General features: G+C 60.6%; 1 protein-coding gene across 1 annotated transcript in view; it reads left to right on the top strand.

The window, feature by feature from the left end:
* The window catches only part of CACNA1S (calcium voltage-gated channel subunit alpha1 S), a 60,373-nt gene that overhangs the window by 34,235 nt on the left and 7,864 nt on the right, over positions 1-18,274 (top strand). The window contains exons 17-34 of the mRNA XM_045536055.1: positions 234-366; positions 995-1,124; positions 1,430-1,489; positions 1,942-2,048; positions 2,224-2,311; positions 2,589-2,696; positions 4,956-5,008; positions 5,273-5,419; positions 5,844-6,045; positions 6,494-6,652; positions 7,918-8,028; positions 8,682-8,765; positions 12,437-12,493; positions 13,371-13,499; positions 13,721-13,786; positions 14,394-14,485; positions 15,826-15,985; positions 16,981-17,108. Coding sequence (XP_045392011.1) covers positions 234-366; positions 995-1,124; positions 1,430-1,489; positions 1,942-2,048; positions 2,224-2,311; positions 2,589-2,696; positions 4,956-5,008; positions 5,273-5,419; positions 5,844-6,045; positions 6,494-6,652; positions 7,918-8,028; positions 8,682-8,765; positions 12,437-12,493; positions 13,371-13,499; positions 13,721-13,786; positions 14,394-14,485; positions 15,826-15,985; positions 16,981-17,108 — 2,014 coding nt within the window. The remainder of the gene's footprint in view (positions 1-233; positions 367-994; positions 1,125-1,429; positions 1,490-1,941; positions 2,049-2,223; positions 2,312-2,588; positions 2,697-4,955; positions 5,009-5,272; positions 5,420-5,843; positions 6,046-6,493; positions 6,653-7,917; positions 8,029-8,681; positions 8,766-12,436; positions 12,494-13,370; positions 13,500-13,720; positions 13,787-14,393; positions 14,486-15,825; positions 15,986-16,980; positions 17,109-18,274) is intronic.

Genomic DNA, 18,274 nt, shown 5'->3' with positions numbered 1-18,274 from the left:
TGTGGGTCCAGCCTCGACACAGGAGATGCACCCGCAAGGCTCCTTTGGCTTGCTCCTAGCCCTGCTTCTGGAAGATTCTGGGCCTGCCTCATCTGCCCCTGAGAGCTCAAACCCGCTCACTGCAGAGAAAGGGAGGTGCGGGGGCTGGAATGCTAATGCCCGGGTGCCCACACTGGCCTGGCACTGCCTTTGCATGGGAAGACCCCCCCTCATTTCCCCCCTTCTCCCCACAGGGGATGACGAGGAAGATGAGCCTGAGATCCCAGTGAGCCCCCGACCGCGCCCCCTGGCCGAGCTGCAGCTGAAGGAGAAGGCGGTCCCCATCCCGGATGCCAGCTCCTTCTTCATCTTCAGCCCCACCAACAAGTGGGTGGCCCCCGGCTGCTGCGTGGGGTCCCTGCTGAGGCGCGGGGAGACCTGCTTCCCTGCCCTCAGAAGACCTCCCGGTCCCCCGCGGCCACAGTTACACGGGCAGAAACGCCTCCTTTCAGCTTAAGACCTGGCGCCCTGTTTGAAGGGCTGGTGTCCCTGGGAGGAGTCGTGCTCTAACCCTCATCAGTTACTTCCTCCTAGGAGGGACCATACTGACTGTTCTAGGGCAAGGGGGTAAGAGCAGTGAAAGCTACAGTACTTATTGGCTGCGTCATTTTGTACCTTTAAGATATACACACACTCTAGTCTTCATGGAGTTTCATCTGTCCGCCTCCCGGATGGAGCCTGTCCCCGTTCTTTTGGTGGGAAACCTCAGGGTGGCGGTGCGCTGGGGGAGGGGCAGGGGGTGGGAGGGGCTCTGTTGGGAGATGGGACTTCAGAGTGAGGGGGACAAGGTCCCCACGTGTCCAGCCAGAGGGCCCTGCAGATGCGAGGCTGTACTTCCCCACTGACCTGGGGGCGGGCGGCGGGGGGATCCGGGGTCCCCCTGCAGGACAGAGGCTGCTGCGGCCTGAGCATCCAGCTGCTCATGGCTCTCCCACCCCCCACCCTGCCCCACCAGGATCCGCGTCCTGTGTCACCGCATTGTCAACGCCACCTGGTTCACCAACTTCATCCTGCTCTTTATCCTGCTCAGCAGTGCTGCGCTGGCCGCCGAGGACCCCATCCGGGCCGAGTCCATGAGGAATCAGGTGATGGCGACCCGTCCCCTCTGCCCCCCTGCAGCCGCAGCCACCCCCACACCTCACTCTGGCACCCAGAGTTCTGCTGTACCCTCCACGTAGCTGAAGCATCAGAGTTTCTTAGAGTTTAATTCCCTGGGACCGGGACGGCCCACTCACTCCCTCTGACCAGAGCTGGCTCAGCGAGGGGCGTGCAGAGGGGCGCCGGCTGCCTGCTGTTGGTGACGATGATGGAGATGATGACAATGACAAGGGTGATACCGCTGCCCCACTCCTCCTCTCACTGGCCGCTCCCTTCCCTGCCCCATCCCCAGATCCTCAAGCACTTTGACATCGGGTTCACCTCTGTCTTCACCGTGGAGATTGTCCTCAAGGTGAGTGGAGGCTGTGGGACAGCCCTGCCGTGGGGCGTCCCCGGTGTGGCTGTGACTTGTGCTCAGGGGCGGGAGGGAAGCAGGAAGGAGCGGCTGGCGGCAGGACAGACTCACGGGGCCCAGGCGACCAGACGGGGTTTGGGCTCTGTGGCTGCGCGGGGGAGAGCCCCAGGGCTCCCTGTGGTGTGTGAAGAAGCAGACTTGCGTTCCGAGAGGGAGCCTGGCCCGGCCCCCGTGAGCAGTCCCCATGCCCGGGCGACCGTGAGCAGAGAGCGGACAAATGCGTTTGGGCCACAGCAAGGAGTTGAGTGAAGGACGAGGACGCTTCTGGCAGGCCACGCACCTAGATATGTGCTCTTCCTGCGCAGACCAGGCGAGAAGCCTTCGTTTGCAGGGGACAGGCCTGTTCCCTGGGCCCCTCCCCACCCCGGGTGCTGCCTCTGTCTCCCCAGATGACGACCTATGGGGCCTTCCTGCACGAGGGCTCCTTCTGCCGCAGCTACTTCAACATGCTGGACCTGCTGGTGGTGGCTGTGTCCCTCATCTCCACGGGCCTCGAGTGAGCAGTGCCAGGGCCGCAGAGGGGGGTCCCGCCTGCTCTGGCTGGGGGCACCATGCGGCAAGAGGAGGGTCTCTCAGGGCCACTGATGGGGGCGGGGGGATCCTTGGGTTGTCACCAGCGGGAATGAAGTGACAGGCTGCCCTCAGCCCCGCACCTCTGCCGCCTCCCCCAGGTCCAGCGCCATCTCCGTGGTGAAGATTCTGAGGGTGCTGAGGGTGCTCCGACCCCTCCGAGCCATCAACAGAGCCAAGGGGTTGAAGGTGAGAGGGGCCTGGGCAGGAGCCCCGGGAGGGGGAAGTGAGGGGCTGCCGGGGCCTGACTCCAGGACATCAGCCCAGCCATTGCTGGGGCACCTGTCCCCTCCCCTTGGCCAAACAGCAGGTGGAAACGGGGCTGGGGCAGCGACGCTTCCCCACCAGCCTCTGCCTTCAGCTCCCTGGGAGGCAGCAAGTCTTGCGTGGCTGGGGGTTCCCTTGGCTGGGCCGTTGGGGATGCGGCTGGTGTGCACCCAGCCCCCATCGGCCCCTCTGTCCCCAGCACGTGGTGCAGTGCATGTTCGTGGCCATCAGCACCATCGGGAACATCGTGCTGGTCACCACCCTGCTGCAGTTCATGTTTGCGTGCATCGGCGTCCAGCTCTTCAAGGTGAGGACCCCCTGCTCGAGCAGCCGCCCCCCCTTCCCAGCCCTGTGCCCACCCTCAAGCCGAGGCAAGAGCCAGCCAGTTTCTCCTTCTCCAAGCAAAAAGAGCCGCCAGTCTGTAAAAACAGAGGTTCTTGAATGCATGGAGTTTGGAGGCTAAGAAACGGCTAACCCAGATCTGGTTTCTTAGGTAACACCGTCCCTGGCCACTGTGCCACCATTGCCATCGGGTCTGCTCTCTTCCTGCCCCCCATGGCTTCTCCTTGGGGATGCAGTCCCCTCCTCCCACAGGCCCTGCAGTCACCTGTCCCCTCCCCACCTTGCCCTCTTCCTCCTGTCCCGCCAGACCTGCCTAAAACACACACCCCACCCTGCCCCGCCACCTCCGCCCCCTTCCGTGCACCTGGCTTCTGCAGCTGTGGTCCGGCCGGCTTGCCTGACGCCATCCGTGTCTGCCGGGACCTCTGAGGGTGGGAGTCCCTCATGTCACTTCTGGAGCCAACCTTACTCCGTTCTCACTTTCCTGGGAGGACACAGCTGTTCATTTGCTCTCTAGGACTCAGCCCTACAAAGGTGTGCCCTCCCACAGAGCTCTGATTTCCAGATGCCTCTGGCTCCCAGGTCATTTTCAGGATGCAAAATTGATACTTGAGTGTACCACCGACACCCTTGATAGACGCATGCTCCTGCCACCAAATCATGATCGTTTAAAGTCATAATGATATAACCTCAGTCAGTCTTAGACAAGCAATGGCATCATCTTACAATCATTCATTCATTCAGCAAACACACAGGGCACATTTTCTCCATACATGGGCCAGGGCCTCTGCTAGGGCTGAGGAGGTCACAAGCCAAACCCTCCCTGAAGAAACAGGTTTTGGGGGAAGCAGTCAGGGTGGGGCTCCCTGAGGACCTTCAGGGGGACAGATCCTGTTGGTCACTGTCCTTGAGGGGCAAGAGTGTTTAGGGTGGTCTGGCCACTCTGCCGGCTGCGCATGACCTTCCCCTCCTGGCTCAGCGAGGGCTGTCCTCGCCCCAGCCCCAGCCTGCTCCTCCGCCAGGCTTGGGTCCCCGGAAACCCTCTGAGGATAGAGCCTGTCTCTGCCGCGTCCCTTAGCCTGACACTGAGCCCGGGGCTGGGTACCAGGAGGCCTCCAGACCCTCTCCCTTCCTTCAGCTCCGTGTCGCTGCCAGGCGAAAGCAGTTGCCTTCAGCACCCCGACCCCTCTGTGCTGCAGTCTCTCCTCAAAAGACCCCCGTTCCTGCCTCCCCAGGTCATAGGGACACAGCAGTGACAGTGGCATTTTCCATCACGTCTCACCCTGCGCAGACTCGTCACTTGCATTTCGTGTTCCATCACAGAGTCTAGCTTCGCTTTCCATGTTAAATCTGGTGTCTGGTGCCAGGTGCCCACCCTGCCCGCGGCCGCCGTGGCCACTCGCTGCTTCTCCCCGGCGTTGCCACCTCACCTTCGCCTGCTGCTCCTGCAGCCACACGAAGGGGATGTGTAGGAACAGCACGAACCCGTGTGTGGGGGGGGGGGTGGGGACAGCTGTGCCTTCAGCTTGTCCTATGTCCCAGGCGCAGGACAGTTTCCCTCGCTGCGCCTTGAAGGAACTGGACCAGAATCCACAGACTTCAAGCCTATTTTAGCCACATTAAAACCTAGCAATCAACTCCTTTGTTCAAAAAAATCTTTTGCAGATGCCCGGTGTGTGGCATAGATAGGAGACAGTGCTCTGGCTGCAGTCAGTATAGGGGGCCCTGGGGTGGGGCGTGCGAGGACCCCCGCTCAACTTGGAGACAGGTCGGTCTCCAGAACTCAGCTGGGCTCCACCCCGCTGGCAGGAGGAGGAAGGGGGGAGGTGGGCCACCCTCCCGCTTGTCACGGGGAGCCCTGCGAAGGCCTCCTGCAGCAGTGGGGGAGCTGGGGGCTCAGAGGCGCAGCTGCCTGCGGGCGGGGCAGGGCCAAGCTGTGTTCCTACCTCCATCCCTCAGCCCAGCCCGCCTGCAGCACTGCGTGCTCGGCCTTGGTGGCACTAGGCCGGGGGGACCCTGGGGGGCTGTGGGAATGGGTGATGGTGGAGGAGGAGGACTATCAGGGGCCCTGCCCCGAGGAGGAGGCCACCTCTGTGACAGGAAGGGACAGCCTCCTGCTTCCAGACGCCCTGCCTTCCCTCTGCCTCCACCATTCACTTCCGTGGCCCACTTTTTCTATCCTGTTTCCATGACAACGTGTCTGCCTGTCACCTCCTGGATGCAGGGGAAGTTCTACAGCTGCACAGACCTGTCCAAGGTGACCGAGGAGGAGTGCAGGTACACCGCTCCGCCCGCTCAGGGCGCACGGGGGAAGGGTCGCCGGGTGGGGCCCTTCAGGCCGGGAACCGGGGACCCTGAGCCATGGGGCAGGAGGGGTATCCACAGAAGCCCCTTTCCTGGGCGTGCCCGGCGGGTGCCCTCTGCTCCCAGAGCTGGACCTTCCCTTCCGCTGCGCACTCACCTCCCGGGCCCAGAGGCAGTGGGGTGGGGACAGGGGCAGCCCGGCCGTGCCCTGGGGGTGACACAGCCTCCCTGCGACAGGGGCTACTACTACGTGTACAAGGATGGGGACCCCACGCAGATAGAGCTGCGTCGCCGCGAGTGGGTGCACAGCGACTTCCACTTCGACAACGTGCTCTCAGCCATGATGTCCCTCTTCACCGTGTCCACCTTCGAGGGCTGGCCTCAGTGAGTGAGGGCTGGGCCCCTGTCCCACACGGCGTGGTCGGGGTGGTACCAGGGAGCCAGCAGGCCTGCCATCCGCACTGACTCTGACGGCTTGTAGGACCAGGGTGCCGACTGGTCGCCCCAGAGCAGTCCTGACCGGGGTGCTCTGACAGACGTACCCAGTCTCCCCGTAGGCGTCTGCCTCTCTGCCCGCAAGGGAGCCCTCTGACTGGCTAGGGACAGGTGGGGCACCCAGTGGACAGGCAGAGCCACTCCAGGATCAGGTCTGGCCTTCCCTGGCCCAGTCCTGACTTCCGTGCCATCACGTGACTGCTCAGAAAGCTCTCCGGGCTGCCCAGCGCCAGGGGGTCGAGCCCACCCTTCCTGGCCTGGCTCTGCCGCATGGCCCCCGCCCAGCCCACCCCCCTTCTCTGCCCACCCCCAGGCTGCTGTACAAGGCCATAGACTCCCATGAGGAGGACAGGGGCCCCGTCTACAACAACCGAGTAGAGATAGCCATCTTCTTCATCATCTACATCATCCTCATTGCCTTCTTCATGATGAACATCTTTGTGGGCTTCGTCATCGTCACCTTCCAGGAGCAGGGGGAGACCGAGTACAAGAACTGTGAGCTGGACAAGAACCAGGTGCCTGGGCCGCCTGCCCGAGAGGGAGGGCAGAGCCCCAGCCCCAGGTCTGGCCAGCAAAGTGTGTCCTGGGGTGACCCCAGAACCAGCATCTGCTGCCAAGCCCCAGCCTCCATGCACCCCACCCCATCTCCAACCTGACTCGATACAAGTTGGTGGAGTGGGGGGTCTTCTCATGGAACCCCCGTGATACCCAGAGAAAGGAAGCCCTTCGTGCCCCTGGGCTGGTCTAGAGCCGTGGTTGCCGTGCACGGTGATAACTCAGAGGGAGCCCAGGGCCCCCATGGATCCTTCCCCTAAATAGTGCAGAGTCCCTCAGCCACCAGCTCCTGGCCACGGCTGCTCCCGACACGCCCAGAATGCAGGGTCCCTCAAGCCCACGGAGGTGGGCGTGGAGGGGGCGGGAGGGGCCTGTTGGTGCTGACCCGCCGTGGTGTGTGTGTGGCAGCGCCAGTGTGTGCAGTACGCCCTGAAGGCCCGCCCGCTGCGGTGCTACATCCCCAAAAACCCGTACCAGTACCAGGTGTGGTACGTCGTCACCTCCTCCTACTTTGAATACCTGATGTTTGCACTCATCATGCTCAACACCATCTGCCTGGGCATGCAGGTAAGGGCCCTTGGGGATGAGCGTCCAGTCAGACTGGGGCCTGGGGTCTGGGGGGCACGGTGAGCAGGGCAGGGTCCCCGGTTCCCCCAGGGGACGTTTCCTGTGCACCGCCTGGAGAGGTGCTGTGAGAAGCGGAGCCTTGTCACCAGGCACTTGTGGTTTATCACAGAGATAGTGTCAGCATAGGAATAGCGTGGTAGTTCTGCAACCGGGAGATGACTGCCTGCCGCTGGAGGAGGAAGAAGCGTAGGAAGTAGAAAGTGTTTTCTCTGTTTCTTCTACCGCTACAAATCTGGATGGTTGAGTCGGCTGCAATCTTGGCTCTGGTCTCAAGAAAAATGGGTTTAGTATTCACAGAACAGGTGTCTCAGGAGCTGAGCACCCTTTTTAGACTATCATAATCAGCATCATTATCAAGTCTTAATTAAGCATCTGATGCCTTAAGCCCTGTATAAATAGAATAGCTCGGTTAGGCTCCCGGCCCCTGGGGCCTAAGACACACCCAAGGATCAGACCCCACATTGCCGGGCCAGGAGGATACGGACAGAGAATCCCTGAGCCAGCAGGCCCAGGTCGCAGGGGAGTCGTGCGCAATGGCTGTGTCTGGGGCCGGGTCAGGCAGCAGAACAGGACAATCCTGCCACACCGTGGGGTCAGCCGTCAGATCCTTCTGAACTACCTGGGAAGGTTTTGTGGAAAAGGTGGGATTGCACTAACTTTCTAAGCAAAGGGTAAGAGCTTCCTGGGGAAATTTACAAGGAAATAGGTTTCTTAAGGGCCATAGTGGTGCGTCAAGGTTGTCTCTTTTAACTGTCTCGCCATCCCTGGGGGAGCGTGCAGACATGGTAAGCTTGGTGAGCTCAGTTTCCCACCAGGAGCCAGTGATAGACCAACTGTGGAGGGTCGGGTGCCCAAATGACCAGGTGGAACCTGTCGCCCTGACTGGAGGACCTCCCGTCCCGGTCATCCCAGAACACATATGTAAATGAGCTCTGGCCTTGCAGCCCTGCATGTAAATAAACACACTGGGCAGGACTTGGAATTGGAGGTCCCTGCCCTCCTTGCATTACCTCTTTCGTGGTGGGGCTGGGTATTGTCCATAAGATTTGGTGAAATTCAGGGGATTGCCAAAGCAGGCTCCTAGTTCTCTGAGCTACGAGCAGGGGGCCCAAGGAAGTGTTGGGGGCATCCCAGGAAGAGGAGGGGGCTCTGGAAATGCCGTCTGCAGGATGGACAAGCCCACCTCTCCTGTGTCCCCTCCACAGCACTACAACCAATCGGAGGAGATGAACCACATCTCAGACATCCTCAACGTGGCCTTCACCATCATCTTCACCCTGGAGATGATCCTCAAGCTCATGGCCTTCAAGGCCAGGGTGAGTGCCGGGGCCTCAAGGCCCGATGAGCAGCTGGCGCCTGGTGGGTGGGCCGGCTCGTGGGGCACCCCCCACATCCCGCCTCCTATCAAAGGCCCCGTCACCCAGCACTTCTGCTCCCAGCCGTTCACCACGTTCAGGTACAGGGCAGGCAGAACTTCAGGTGTCTGGAATTGACCATGGCAGAAAGAGGCTGGGCACCTCTTCCCTGCCCCCTGCTTTGAGCCTCTCTTACACTCCCGCCTTCCCTTAAGCTGCTGGAGAACGGGCCCAGCGCCTGGGGGCGTATCTTGCCATTTCTTTGCTTCCCAGGTCTACACCTGCCGCTCCCAGCCCTGTCGCTCTGCACTGTCAAGCCCCAGATAGGACGTTAAGTGGGTTCAAGGGACGACAGCGTTCTCCATGGGGACCAGGAGTTCCCAACAAGTCTCCCCCTCCCCTCCTGCCATGTCCTGCTCTTGAGGAAGGGAAATAAAGAGCCGAGGGGAGAGGGGTGGGGGGGCATGCAGCGCCGGCGGGAAGTGAGCCAGGGCCCACCTTGGCCTGGCCCGGCAGCTCTGCGCTGCCTCAGGTGGGACCGTCGCCCCCTGCCGGCCGCCAGAGCACCCTCCTCCCAGCGCTCACCCCTAACGCTCGGTCTCTTCCCTTCCCAGGGCTATTTTGGGGACCCCTGGAACGTGTTCGACTTTCTGATTGTCATCGGCAGCATCATCGACGTCATCCTCAGCGAGATCGACGTGAGTATCGGGCCGGCAGAGCCATCCTCACTGGGGTGGGGCCGAGAGCACTTGCTCTGTCCACAGACATGGGGGGTCCCCACTGCGGGGACACAGGGCACCCTGGGGGTCACAAATATGGCAATGACAAGTCATGGCTTCTGCCCTGAGGGAGTTACAGCCCCGCAGAGCAGAGATAACGCAGATGCCAGATGGACGTGATGAGTGTGCCAGACTGTCAAAGGCAGACGCTGTCATGGAAAGGAGAGGAGTGGGGTGGTCAGGGAAGGCTTCACGGAGGCGGTGCCGTCTGCTTTAAGCAAAGGGAGGTGGTGACCAGAGCTGAAAGGCAAGCAGGCTCTCGGGCAGGTTACGTGGAGCAGGGGTGCAGAGCAGGAATGCAACGCAGGCTCGGGGGTGCGGGTGGTGGAGCTTATCAGAAGCATAGGAACAGGCAGAGGAGAGAGGGGACAGTAAGGCTGGGGAGGTCGGGCAGGGAGGTGGCTTAAACTTTACGTAGCAGGCAGTGGGAAGTCACCAGAGGTTTTTAAACAGAGCAGTGGAAGGATTAGAGCCCTGCTTCTAAAGAGGTGATCTGGAGGGGAGGGGCAGGAGGTGAGAATAGCTAATAGTAGGGGCCCTGTGGGGAGTCAGTCATTCCTTTATTCATCAAAGACTTGCTGAGTACCTCCACTTGTTGAGTACCTCCCACGTGCCAGGTATGATTTTTGGTGCTAGAGATACAGCAGAGAACAAAATTGTGGGGGAAACAGACAATAAATAAATCTAATACAACAGGTATGGCGAATATGTAGTATGAAGACAAATAAAGCAGGTTAAGGGCTTAGAGTGGAAGGGAATGGGAGGGTGGAGTCCAGGTGCCATTGGAGCGGAGATCTGAGCACAGCAAGCCAGGGAGCCAGGCAGGTGACAGAGTGCTGTTGGGAGAGGGAAGAGCGAGTGCAAAGGCCCTGCGGTTGGTGGGGGTGGGTGTTGGCTGAGTTTGAGCAATAGCAGGAGGCCCTTGGAGCTGGAGCAGAGAGTGGTGGAGAGGAGGGAGGGGAGAGAGAGAAGGAAGGAAGGGGTCAGATTATCTAGTCCCTTGAAGGCCACGGTTACGATCTTGGGTTTTATTCTGAGGGAGACAAGAGCCCTTTGGAGGGTTTAAATGTGGTCCGACTTTAGTTCTAGAAGAATCACTCTGGCTGCTGTGCTGAGAACAAGCTGTAGGGGACAGGAGGACTGACCCGGGAGAGCAGTCAGGAGGTCACTGCAGTGATGCGAAGGGGAGGTGACAGGGCTGGGCTGCCGTGGAGGCTGTGAGGAGTGGTCGAAGGCAAATGGCCCCAGGAGCTGGACTGCGATGCCCATGGAGGGGCTGAGAAACAGCAGCAGGGTCTGCACCGCGGCTTGCGGGGTGGAGGGCAGGGAGGGGGTTCCAGCCGGAGAGGCCCACATTCAAGATCTTAGAAGTCAGAGCCTCCGGGGATGGCCTTGCTGAGGATCTGCGGCTGAGGGTCGCCGGGAGGGAAGAGGCAGCAGGACACGGGGTGGAGGAGATCCAAGAGTGGAGCTGACGCTGAGCTCAAAACCCAGTTTCCCTGGGGCTGGGAGGGGTGGCCGTGGGAGAGAGCAGGGGAGGAGGGAGGAGAGGGGCATTCGTCTTTCTCAGCCATTCTAGCCATGGTCACGGTGGGATTCTACCCAAGGGATGGCAGACTTGGCCGTGGGGACAAGTAGGGGCCCCTGATAGGGGGCTCGTCCACGTGCAGGGCTTCCCCCTGAACCCCCACTGCCCAGCGGAAAGCGCTTTAGGCCATGCCAGCCCCGGAGACCCCCACGGTGAGAGGGTGGAGTGGGAAGGAGCAGCCCTGGAGATGCCCGCAGGGGCGGGTGAGGGGAGTAGCTGAAAAGAGTCTGGGGTCTGCGAGGAAGGAGCCCTTGGCCGAGGCTCCTGTAAGGCTGAGCCCTGGCAGGGAGTGGCACCTTCTGGGGACGTGGCTGCCTCACCGGCTGTCTGGTGTGCCGGGTGGGGACGGCCTGGGTGGGAACGCTGCTCATGCCCCACGCACAGGACAGACAGTGACAGACAGAGCTCCGTCTGCGGGTCCCTGAGGGGGTGGGGCCGACGAGGGGTAGGGGGACTCTGGGCAAGACCAGTGCGTGTGCGTGCGTGCATGCGTGAGTGTGTGCGTGTGTGCGTGTGCGTGCGTGTGTGCGTGTGTTGTGCATTTCCACCCACGCTCAGCTTTTGCTGGGAGATAGCATCCCAAAGGACCCCATGGTTTGAGAGCCGCTTCTCACAGCATCGTCAGAGGGGACTGTGAACAGCCAAAGTAAACAGCCCAAACTAAAAGTAGTTACTTCGTGAAGTTTGAGGTCTGTGCCGGGGAGGCCTGGATAAATCAAAACGGTGCCTTTGGTGGCGGAGGACGAGAGTGTGTCATCGGTCCTTATTCGGTGTTTAGGCACAGCAAGTGTTCCTCACCAGTAGTGTTTGCCTGGAGTCACGCGAGATTGGTTTACATTCCTAACATACAAACCGGGCAAGGTCTAGGGGAGTACGTCCCTTAGAACTTTCTGCAATGGCAGAAACGTCCTGCCCTGTCCACTACAGGAGCCACCAGCCATACATGTCCATTGGTCCCTTGAAATGTGGCTGCTGGAACTGAGGAACTGAATTTCTAATTTTAGTTATTTTTCATTGTAATTCAAACAGCCACGTGTGGCTATGGGCTACCATATTGGACAGCACGGGTCTAGAACACTGGTTGTCATCCTTGGCTACACATGAGAATTGCCTGGGGTGCATCTGAACCTCTGAAGCCAGGCCCTGTCCTCTAGAAGCTGACCTCATTGGCCTGGGTGGGGACCCAGCGAAGAGAAATATTTTTTTTAAGTTCCACGTGTGGTTCTGATACGCAGCCAAGGTTGAGGACCAGCCAGGCAGGGAGAGCTGCCCAAGAGGGTGTTGCTTGACAGGGAACCACCCTGCCGGGGATGAGGCCACCTGCAGATAATCGGAGGATAAAACGATGACTCCTTTGACCCAGGGCTTCATAGCAAGGGCTTCTCGTGAAATGTGGCCTAAGGGGGAAGCTCGAAACAAACAGGGAAAAGTCGCCCCCACACACCCGACCACCGCTCTTTACGAGCCTGGCCACTGAGGTACAAGCCTTGGTGCCCAGCCTGGTCCTGTGGCAGAGAAGCTTCTGCCAGGGTCTCAGACTCCCCAGAGGAGCCTTGCCCCGGAAGATGGGGCTTCCGTGAGGATGCCGCCCCAGCTTCGGGGGACAGGGACGTGAATCCACTTGCAACAGTGAGCAGGTGTTTTCCAACGTGCCCTCGTCAGGGATGTCCCCAGCATCACGTAACCCAGACATGCAGGAAGACCCCGAGCTCTTGTCCCCTGTAGATGCCTGTGGGAGAAGAGAAGGGACCTGTCTGTGCCCGGTCTTCCCTCCCCGTCTTGCTCCCTCCCCAGCCTCCTGCCTCAGTTCCCACAGAGCTGCACCCTCACGCCCAGCCGCCCCTGATTGACAGCCCTGTGGGGTCCCCGCCCCCTGCCTCTCTCTTTCTCTCTTTAACTCTTCTGTGTGTCTGTCCTTTCTGACTCGTCTCTTCACCTCCCTCCCATGTGTCCCTCCTCCTCTCTCCTCTCCTTCCCCTGCCCTCGTCTCTTTTCTCCACAGACTTTCCTGGCCTCCAGCGGGGGACTGTATTGCCTGGGTGGAGGCTGCGGGAACGTTGTAATTCCGGGCTGCATGGGCCTGCCCCGCTCGCCCGCCGGCTCCTGCCCTGCATTGCATGCGGAGGCCTGGCTGCGTGCACTGCATGGGGTGATCGGCGCTCGGGGCTCCCTCCCCGGAGCAGGCCCCCCCAAGGGTCCGGGCTTAGGGCGGGGCAGGGGCTCAGGGGACGGATGTGCATGGACGCCGTGGCTTCCTCACAGCCCTGGGAAAGGAGTGAGGGTTCACTCCGGCACCCTCCGTGCAAGTGGGATCACAGTCCAAAGAGAACTGTGATTGCTGGCAAAGGACCTTAGTGACAGTTCGTCGGGCACAAGGCCTTTGGGGACGCAGGAAGCAGAGCAGGGAGGGCTCTCACCTTCCAGAGCAACTCGTGTGTCTGAGGCTGGCACAAGGGCAGAGGCTTGCCTGGCTTAGGACAGCCCTGTGCAGGGTGGCAGTGGTGGGAGCCGCCACACTGAACTTATGGCGATAGAGCTGCCAAGCTTCGGGGACCTTTGCACTGGGAGGACACGAGGGGAGGGAGCCCAGATGGGCCACCAGCGTCCTCAGCTCAGTGGCAGCTTGAGGAGAAAATGAGATGAGCAGGAGGCCCCGGAGGCAGCAGTGGGCCTGGCTGCAGCCTCAGCCCGGGCGCGTGCTGCCCCGAGCGTGGGGTCACCTCGCTGCTCGTGCCACACGTCCTCCTCCGCCTCCCGGCGGAACAGCCCCGGAGGACGTCCCGAGCTAGTGGACAGCAGGGGCCAGGAGTGGGCTGGAACTCCTCCCCGGCAGGAACTTCACCCCGACACACGCATCGCGCCTCCCCCCGCCCCGCCCCCACCCCGTGAGCAGCCCACCCCAGACTGACCTCTGGGGCTGCCGCCCCGCCCCGCAGGACCCCGACGAGAGCGCCCGCATCTCCAGCGCCTTCTTCCGCCTGTTCCGAGTCATGAGGCTGATCAAGCTGCTGAGCCGGGCCGAGGGCGTGCGCACCCTGCTGTGGACGTTCATCAAATCCTTCCAGGTGCCAGCGCCCAGCCTGGCGGGCGGGGCCAGGGCGGGTCTGCACAGGCAGCGGGGGAGCTGCGCTCACATGGAGAGGCCACTAGAGACATGCCCCCCAGGCGGGGTGGGGGGTGGTGGACGGCAGTGGGGGTGTCACTGGGGGGAAGGTGGGTGCACGGAGGGCAGGGCTGCAGGGCAGCGGGTGGAGCCCCAAGGCCTGACGCTCCTGCCCGCCCGCAGGCCCTGCCGTATGTGGCTCTGCTCATCGTCATGCTCTTCTTCATCTACGCTGTCATCGGCATGCAGGTGAGAGGCAGGCCGGCCCAGGCCGAAACATGCATCTCGGCCAAGCTGAGGGGGCACAGGGGGTGGTCAGTGGACCCTGGGGAGCCTAATCAGCAGGTGGGCTGGACCCTCCACGCTCCCTGCCTCGCCCATCCCCGCAGCCCAGGGGCTCAGCTGCACGACTGGGATAGGAGGTTGTGCACCTCCCTGTGCCCAGGTGGCTGCCATGCTAGAAGCTTGGCGATGATCTAGAAGGAACCTTGGCATACAGATGGACAGCAGAGGCCAGATCACGCCTCTAAGGCCGGACTGGGGGCCTGGGTGGTCTCAGTCCACACTCCCCTGAGAGCCTCCCCCACACATTGGGTCCCAGGTCTGCTTGCGGCTGGGAAAACTGGTCTACCCACCTCCTTTTCTTTGGCTTGGGACAAACTTCACCCAGCCTAGAAAACAATCCTATGTATTTGGCTTCTGGTCTGATGTGGCCTGAAGTGAAGGGGACTTGGGGGAGGCAGGGAGCATGGAGGGTCCAGGTGGGGAGCGGGTCAGACGGGAGAAGTCGCTAGTAGACGAGCGGAGGGGACACTTCTATCTGGGTTCCAAAGTCAGAGCACTTTGTGACTTGCAGATGTTCGGAAAGATCGCCATGGTGGACGGGACTCAGATCAACCGGAACAACAACTTCCAGACCTTCCCTCAAGCCGTGTTGCTGCTCTTCAGGCATGAGTCCCCCGTGTCCCCCACCCCACCGGCCAGCCCAGCCCTGCCCTGCCCTATTCCAATCGGCGTGGAGGCCGGGCTGGCTCCATGGTGTGTGGCTCTGCAGTCACACAGGGCCCTGCACTCGGAGGGGTGCCCCGTTTGGTTCAATGCTCTGCTGTCACGTCGTGAAGATTTTGGTCATTTTGTGACAATTAGCCCGGCATCTTCACTTTGCACCGGGGCCCGGCACTGAGCGAGTGCTGCACACTCCTCCAATCTCCTGCCGCTGGAGCAGGAGACAGAGGTCAAATGTTCTTTCCTGGACATTTGCCCGTGTGGCTCCTGGAGCGGGGAGAGGCAGAGTGAAGAGCTGGCCCCAGGGGCGAGAGTTGGGGAGCAGGAGGCCAGGAGGGGTGAAGAGGCCAGAGCTTGGACCACAGGGGATCCGGGCGGCAGGCTTGCGGGCTGTGCAGGAGCTGGGTCGGGGAGTGACCTGGCCAGCACTGGGACTCTCCCCCTCCAGACGAGGCCAGGGGACACCTTGGCATAGGCTGTCAAGGGCTCCATGAAGTCACAGCAGCTGCGGCCCTGATGGCCCATGAGAGGAGATCAGATCACCACCTCGCCACGGGCGGGCAGGGTGCCCACCTCCACCCACCCCACTGTGCCCTCAACCGCAGGCCCAGGGCCGTCCTGGACCACCTGCCCCCGCAAGGAAGGGAGCTGAGCGAAATGAGGTTTTATGGCACAGGATGGGGAGTTGTGGAATCAGGCTGAGGGGTGGCTAAGGGAGGCACCTCCCAGCTGGAGGTGGGGGTGTTGTCTGCAGAGCGGTAGGTGGCAGTTACGTGAAAAGCCACCACGTGGCAGGCATGAGCACTGCTGCTGCGCTGAGCTCCCTCACTCAACAGCCACGCGCACACACAGGTGTGAATCTGAGGCTGCTCTCGCGACTCAGCCAGGGCCGGGGGTGGTGTCGGCAGAGCTGGGTTCAGTTGTGGGGTTTCCTCAGATGACCTCTGACCCCCCTCCCTCGGTCACACAGTGTGTGACTCTCTCTTTTGCTGTCCCCCTCCAGTGACATGAATCGATTTTGCCCCTCTATCCAAGAAACCTCTTTAGTAAGTTTAGCTCCTGCTTGTAGCAACCGTTGAGGGTAGAGCAGAGGGGCTGCAGCACAGAGGGGAAACTGAGGCCCGACTCACTCTGAGCTACTCGGTGAACCTGGGGTCTGACCTCCCTATTTCTGGGGGAGCAGCCCCGATCTGCTCATCGGTCCACACCCCAGTGCCACCAGGCTGATGGCCCCCGAGGGGCCGTGAGAGAGCAGGTGGGCCACGGGGACCTCTCTCCCCCAGGTGTGCGACAGGGGAGGCCTGGCAGGAGATCCTGCTGGCCTGCAGCTACGGGAAGCCTTGTGACCCCGAGTCGGACTACGCCCCGGGGGAGGAGCACACGTGTGGCACCAACTTCGCCTACTACTACTTCATCAGCTTCTACATGCTCTGCGCCTTCCTGGTGAGCCGGGGCGGGAGGGGCCGCCGTCCTGGCAGGCGTCTGTCCCCAGGATCCGTCTCAGGGACACGGCAGGCTCTAGTTAGATTGTTTCTCGTTCTGGTCATCTTGGATGTGGCTTTGTTTTGTGAGTGTTTCTTCATGCCCCGGCAGCGTTAGCAAGTTTTTGCTGTTCTTCTCCGCCCCTCGCCCCCCGTTATCGATTAGTAATCAAGAGGAATTTAATGAGGCTCTGCCCTAAATAGGTAGGGGCTTCCTATAAAGCCACTTATGCCTAACTATGCCTTGGAAGAGAAAGTTGTCCCGTTATGAGGAAGCTGAGGCTCTGGAAACAGGGTCCTGTCCTGTAGGTCCCCACTGGGGTTAGACACACGGCGCCAGGCCCATTTGGAGGCTGCGGGGTTGCCATCTGCTCCAGCGGGAGGCAGAGAGCCTGCACCGGGCCCTCATTCCGGAGCTCTTTTTTCTTTCCCATATTCACTCAAAAGAGTTGTTCGAGCCTCTGATGTGTGCCGGGCCCTGGGCTTAGGGCAGGGGTAAGAAACGTGGATGAGACCCGTCCTGGCCCTGAAGGACCTCGTAGGGTACAAGGGGAGTTCATGTGTGGACAGACCCTGCCATTCAAAGGGACACCCAATATTTACAGAAAAGGCAAGAGCAGTGATAGCCGCTTGGTCCAGGTGGGGACAAAGGCAGGGACAGCGTCTCTCTGGGGGGGGTGCGGGAGGCTAAGGCTGGAGTAGCTTTCAAAGAGGCGCTCAAGCTGGGGTTTGACGAAGGAGCACCAAGGCCCCAGCAGAGCCACTGTGAGTGCGAGAGCACAGAGCCGGGACACGGTGTTGCTCGTGTGTGTGACGTAGGATAGTCACAAGGGCTGCATCGAAGGGCTCGTGTAGGGAGAAGCTGTGGAGCCCACGCCCAGAGGCCGCTCCCAGCTGCCCCACCACCCCTGGGCCGCCTGCCTTCTGTGTTGGGAGCCCTCGGTTCTCCTCTTGCAGATCATCAACCTCTTTGTGGCTGTCATCATGGACAACTTTGACTACCTCACCCGGGACTGGTCCATCCTGGGCCCTCACCACCTGGATGAGTTCAAGGCCATCTGGGCAGAGTACGACCCGGAGGCAAAGTGAGTCCTGTCTGCAGGCTCTGTGCTGGGCCCTCCCTAAACTGTCCACCCCTCCATCCTAGACCCTGTCCCAGTGTCCCACCGCGAGTCACCCTCCGGATTAATAAGTGTGAGTGGGCTTCTCCCCGCTCTTCATTTATCCAAGGTCCCAGGTCAGAGAAGCAGAGCCGCTCAGGGTTGGAAGGGCTGCCACACTCCCAGAGTGGAAACCCCCTTGACTTTACTGGGAAATGGTCATCGAGCTGCTGCTTGCATACTCCCAGGAGTGGGGAACTCAGTACCTCACCAGGCACTCTAGATCCTGGCTACTCAAAGTGTGGTCCGCTGACCATCAGCATCTGAGCCTGAATAAAACGCAGAGTCCCAGGCCCCACCCACACTGAATCAGAATGTGCATTGCTGTTAACCTGACCCCAGGACATTTGTATGTACACTAAAGCTTGGCAAGCACTGCTCCCTCACATTCCTCCCCAGCAGGTCCCGAGCTTATATTTCACGAATGTTTCCCAGGTATCAGGCACTGCACTAAACACGACGTGTGTTATCTCATTTAGTCTTTCCAACAACCTGTGGCACAGGTCTCCTGATCAGCTCAGTCTCAGATGAGAAAACAGGTTCAGAGGGGTTAAGTAAGTTGCCCTTGGTCACGCAGCTAGTGAGAGGTGGCACCGAGATTCAATGCGGGTCTGTCTGGTGCCCTTAGCAGCTATGCTTTGAAGTGCTTACATCCGGGAGATTGGACTTACCTCCCTCCTGCCACCCCCAAGGCCTAACTCAGCCCTCTGCAGACAGCAGATGTTTAATCTTTTTCACAGCCAGCCCATTTGGAAGTCAATAGAACCTTCCAACACAGTTTTCTCAGAGAACACACACCTGCTGCTCCTGCCTTGGTCGTCTCTTCATCTGCCCTTCCTGGTTGCCCTGATTTATGCTTATTCTGGGGGTCATGGTCCCAATGAAAAAGTGGTTTCCAGCTCCGGAGCAGTCTCTGGAAGTGGGCTTCCACCTCCCTTGATCTGTACCCTCTACTTCTAGTAATAGAGCCCAAGAGCCCCCGTTACCTTGACCAGAACCTAAGGAAGGTCTTGTGATGGGGAAAGTGAGGTCCGGATTCCAGATGTGGAGATCCCATATCCAAGGGAGTGCCCCCCAAAAGAGAGCCCACT

The sequence above is a fragment of the Lemur catta genome, chromosome 23, assembly GCF_020740605.2.
Source record: "Lemur catta isolate mLemCat1 chromosome 23, mLemCat1.pri, whole genome shotgun sequence".
In the NCBI taxonomy this organism is placed as follows: Eukaryota; Metazoa; Chordata; class Mammalia; order Primates; family Lemuridae; genus Lemur; species Lemur catta.
This window is presented reverse-complemented; position numbering and strand designations above follow the sequence as displayed.